We start from the raw sequence: 5,000 nt of genomic DNA, 5'->3' as shown, positions 1-5,000 counted from the left end.
TAAAGCATCTCTCCTGTTGACATCTCAGGACTACTGAGAGTGTGTGTGTGTGTCCAGAGTAAAGCATCTCTCCTGTTGACATCTCAGGACTACTGAGAGTGTGTGTGTGTCCAGAGTAGAGCATCTCTCCTGTTGACATCTCAGGACTACTGAGAGTGTGTGTGTGTGTGTGTCCAGAGTAAAGCATCTCTCCTGTTGACATCTCAGGACTACTGAGAGTGTGTGTGTGTGTCCAGAGTAAAGCATCTCTCCTGTTGGCATCTCAGGACTACTGAGAGTGTGTGTGTGTGTGTGTCCAGAGTAAAGCATCTCTCCTGTTGGCATCTCGGCACTACTGAGAGTGTGTGTGACTGTATAAACAATGCAGAGTAAAGCATCTCTCCTGTTGGCATCTCGGCACTACTGAGAGTGTGTGTGACTGTAAAAACAATGCCTGTGTGTGTGTGTGTGTGTGTCCAGAACAATGCAGAGCGTCTGCGCAGGGCAACAGAGAGACTGCGTGGGTCCTGTAGTCTTCAGTCAGGAGCCAGCTGTCAGGAAAACACAGCTGAGGTCCTTCAGCCAGTATGTGGAGGTCAGGCCAGGTGAGAGAGACGCACACATCTCCACACACACATGTATAATACACACACACAAATCAGGTTCAACATCTTACTCTCCCTCCCTCCCCTTCTCTCCCTCCCTATCCCTCTGACCCTCTCTCCCTCTCTCCTTCCCTCATTTTATCCCTCTCTCCCCCTCCCTCCCCTCTCTCTCTCCTCTCGCTCACTATCCCTCTCTCTCTCCTCTCTCGCTCACTATCCCCTCTCTCTCCTCTCTCGCTCACTATCCCTCTCTCTCTCCTCTCTCCTCTCTCGCTCACTATCCCTCTCTCTCTCCCTCTCTCCTCTCTCCCTCCCTATCCCTTTCTCTCTCCTCTCTCCTCTCTCCCTCCCTATCCCTCTCTCTCTCTCCCCTTCCCTCCCCTCTCTCTCTCCTCTCTCGCTCACTATCCCTCTCTCTCTCCTCTCTCGCTCACTATCCCTCTCTCACTCCTCTCTCCTCTCTCGCTCACTATCCCTCTCTCTCTCCTCTCTCCTCTCTCCCTCCCTATCCCTTTCTCTCTCCTCTCTCCTCTCTCCCTCCCTATCCCTCTCTCTCCCCCTCCCTCCCCTCTCTCTCTCCTCTCTCCCTTCCTATCCCTTTCTCTCTCCTCTCTCCTCTCTCCCTCCCTATCCCTCTCTCTCCCCCTCCCTCCCCTCTCTCTCTCTCTCTCCCTCACTATCCCTCTCTCTCTCCTCTCTCCTCTCTCCCTCCCTCTGTCCCTCTCTGTCCCCCCCTCCCTCTGTCCCTCTCTTCTTGTCTTCCAGAGGTAAAGCGTCAGAGATCAGTACCAGAGGATCAGAGACGGACGGGCGAGGAGAGAGGACTGGCACCAGACACCGATGCTCGCAAGCCTTAATGAAGATGAAGTATTTAAGCATAGATAATTCATCTCTTGCCCTCTCCCTCCACACCCATCCTTCCCTACATCCCTCCTTCCCTTCCTCCCCCTCTCTTTCCATCCCTCTTTCCCTACATACCTCCTTCCCTTCCTCCCTCCTCTCTTTCCATCCCTCTTTCCCTACATAATACCTCCTTCCCTCCATCCCTCTTTCCCTACATACCTCCTTAGCTTCCTCCCTCCTCTATTTCCATCCCTCTTTCCCTAGATACCTCCTTCCCTTCCTCCCTCCTCTTTCCATCCCTCTTTCCCTACATACCCTTCCCTCCATCCCTCTTTCCCTACATACCTCCTTCCCTTCCTCCCTCCTCTATTTCCATCCCTCTTTCCCTCCATCCATCCCGCTTTCCCTTCCTCCCTCCTCTCTTTCCATCCCTCTTTCCCTACATACCTCCTTCCCTCCATCCCTCTTTCCCTCCATCCCTCCTTCCCTTCCTCCCTCCTCTCTTTCCATCTCTCTTTCCCTACATACCTCCATCCCTCTTTCCCTACATACCTCCTTCCCTTCCTCCCTCCTCTATTTCCATCCCTCTTTCCCTCCATCCATCCCGCTTTCCCTTCCTCCCTCCTCTCTTTCCATCCCTCCTTCCCTATATCCCTCCTTCCCTTCCTCCCTCCTCTCTTTCCCTCCCTCTTTCCCTCCATCCATCCCTCCTTCCCTTCCTCCCTCCTCTCTTTCCCTCCCTCCTCTCTTTCCATCCCTCCTTCCCTTCCTCCCTCCTCTCTTTCCATCCCTCCTTCCCTTCCTCCCTCCTCTCTTTCCATCCCTCCTTCCCTTCCTCCCTCCTCTCCATCCCTTCCTCCCTCCTCTCTTTCCATCCCTCCTTCCCTTCATCCCTCCTCTCTTTCCCTCCCTCCCCTCTTTCCATCCCTCTTTCCCTTCCTCCCTCCTCTCTTTCCATCCCTCCTTCCCTTCCTCCCTCCTCTCTTTCCATCCCTCCTTCCCTTCCTCCCTCCTCTCTTTCCATCCCTCTTTCCCTTCCTCCCTCTTCTCTTTCCCTCCCTCCCTCCCTTCCTCCCTCCTCTCTTTCCCTCCCTCCTTCCATCCCTCCCTCCCTCCCTCCCTTCCTCCCTCCCTCCCTTCTCCCTCCTCTCTTTCCCTCCCTCCTTCCATCCCTCCCTCCATCCCTCCCTCCCTTCCTCCCTCCTCTCTTTCCCTCCCTCCATCCCTCCCTCCCTCCCTCCCTCCCTGTGATAAGGTGGATAATTTCCTCTGTCTTGTTCAGACGTGGTCTCCTGAAAACGCTGGGGACAAGAGGCTCTTTCCTCCTCTTCTTCTTCCTGTCTTTTGTATGTTTCTTTAGATGTCAGCCTGGCGCACCGTAAAGCCTCTGCATCAGCCCTGAACCTGGCCTATAACTGGCCCATAACTGGCCTATAACTGGCCATAACTGGCAGATAACTGGCCTACAACTGGCAGATAACTGGCCCATAACTGGCAGATAACTGGCCTATAACTGGCAGATAACTGGCAGATAACTGGCCTATAACTGACATATAACTGACCTATAACTGGCAGATAACTGGCCTATAACTGGCAGATAACTGGCCTATAACTGGCAGATAACTGGCAGATAACTGGCCTATAACTGGCAGATAACTGGCCTATAACTGGCCTATAACTGGCAGATAACGGGCCTATAACTGGCAGATAACTGGCCTATAACTGGCAGATAACTGGCTAAAACTGGCAGATAACTGGCCTATAACTTGCAGATAAATGGCCTATAACTGGCAGATAACTGGCCTATAACTGGCAGATAACTGGCCTAAAACTGGCAGATAACTGGCCTATAACTTGCAGATAACTGGCCTATAACTGGCAGATAACTGGCTTATACTGGCCTATAACTGGCAGATAACTGGCAGATAACTGGCCTATAACTGGCCTATAACTGGCCTATAACTGGCATATAACTGACCTATAACTGGCAGATAACTGGCCTATAACTGGCAGATAACTGGCCTATAACTGTCCTATAACTTGCAGATAACTGGCAGATAACTGGCTTATACTGGCCTATAATTGGCCTATAATTGGCAGATATCTGGCAGATGACTGGTCTATAACTGGCCTATAACTGGCAGATAACTGGCCTATAACTTGCAGCTAACTGGCCTATAACTGGCAGATAACTGGCAGATAACTGGCAGATAACTGGCTTATACTGTCCTATAACTGGCAGATAACTGGCCTATAACTGGCAGATAACTGGCCTATAACTGGCAGATAACTGACCTATAACTGGCAGAATACTGGCCGATAACTGGCCTATAACTGGCAGATAACTAGCCTATAACTGGCAGATAACTGGCCCATAACTGGCAGATAACTGTCCCATAACTGGCAGATCTGGCCCATAACTGGCCCATAACTGCCCATAACTGACAGATAACTGGCCCATAACTGGCAGATAACTGCCCATAACTGGCAGATAACTGCCCATAACTGGCAGATAACTGGCCCATAACTGGCAGATAACTGCCAATAACTGGCAGATAACTGCCCATAACTGGCAGATAACTGGCCCATAACTGGCATATAACTGGCAGATAACTGGCCCATAACTGGCAGATAACTGCCCATAACTGGCAGATAACTGGCCCATAACTGGCAGATAACTGGCCCATAACTGACAGATAACTGGCCCATAACTGGCAGATAACTGGCCCATAACTGGCAGATAACTGGCCCATAACTGGCAGATAACTGCCCATAACTGGCAGATAACTGGCCCATAACTGCCCATAACTGGCAGATAACTGGCCCATAACTGGCAGATAACTGCCCATAACTGGCAGATAACTGCCCATAACTGGCAGATAACTGGCCCATAACTGGCAGATAACTGGCCATAACTGGCAGATAACTGGCCCATACCTGGCAGATAACTGGCCCATAACTGACCAATAACTGGCCCATAACTGACCAATAACTGGCAGATAAAGGACAAGAGAAACAACAAGAGGAAGAAAGAAAGAAAAAATTCCCGCTTTTCTTTTCCCAACTCTCGTCTCCCCTCCTCCATCCTCCCCTCCCTCCATCCTCCCCTCCTCCATCCCTCTCTCCTGTCCTCCATCCTCCCCTCCTCCATCCTCCCCTCCTCTCCTCCATCCCTCTCTCCTCTCCCCATCCTCCCCTCCTCTCCTCCATCCCTCTCTCCTCTCCCCATCCTCCCCTCATCTCCTCCATCCTCTCTCCTCTCCCCATCCTCCCCTCCTCTCCTCCATCCCTCTCTCCTCTCCCCATCCTCCCCTCCTCTCCTCCATCCCTCTCTCCTCTCCTTTAGATATGTCAATCAGAGACCACTTCTTCATTCCCCTCCACAAAGAGATATCCTGTATTGATCTAAGGAAGAGAGGAGGAGGGTTGGGGGATTTTAATTATTACAGTAGCAAGATACTGCTGCTCAGAGAGAGAGAGAGAGAATGACTACTTACTTGTGTCACAGGAGACTCTGCCTCGCTCTCCTCCCCCCTCTCCCCTACCTCCCTGACTCCCTCTCTCCTACCTCCC

At 51.7% G+C, this 5,000-nt stretch overlaps 1 protein-coding gene across 1 annotated transcript in view; it reads left to right on the top strand.

Moving 5' to 3' along the window:
* The window catches only part of ehbp1 (EH domain binding protein 1), a 344,316-nt gene that overhangs the window by 256,903 nt on the left and 82,413 nt on the right, over nucleotides 1-5,000 (top strand). The window contains 3 exon segments of the mRNA XM_090217692.1: nucleotides 460-501; nucleotides 503-584; nucleotides 1,350-1,440. Of these exon segments, the coding sequence (XP_090073818.1) occupies nucleotides 460-501; nucleotides 503-584; nucleotides 1,350-1,440 (215 nt within the window).

The sequence above is a fragment of the Oncorhynchus mykiss genome, chromosome 23, assembly GCF_057628025.1.
Source record: "Oncorhynchus mykiss isolate SJ-2025 chromosome 23, ASM5762802v1, whole genome shotgun sequence".
Taxonomy (NCBI): domain Eukaryota; kingdom Metazoa; phylum Chordata; class Actinopteri; order Salmoniformes; family Salmonidae; genus Oncorhynchus; species Oncorhynchus mykiss.
Note: the sequence above shows the minus strand (reverse complement) of the source record. Positions and strands in the feature narration are given on the sequence as shown.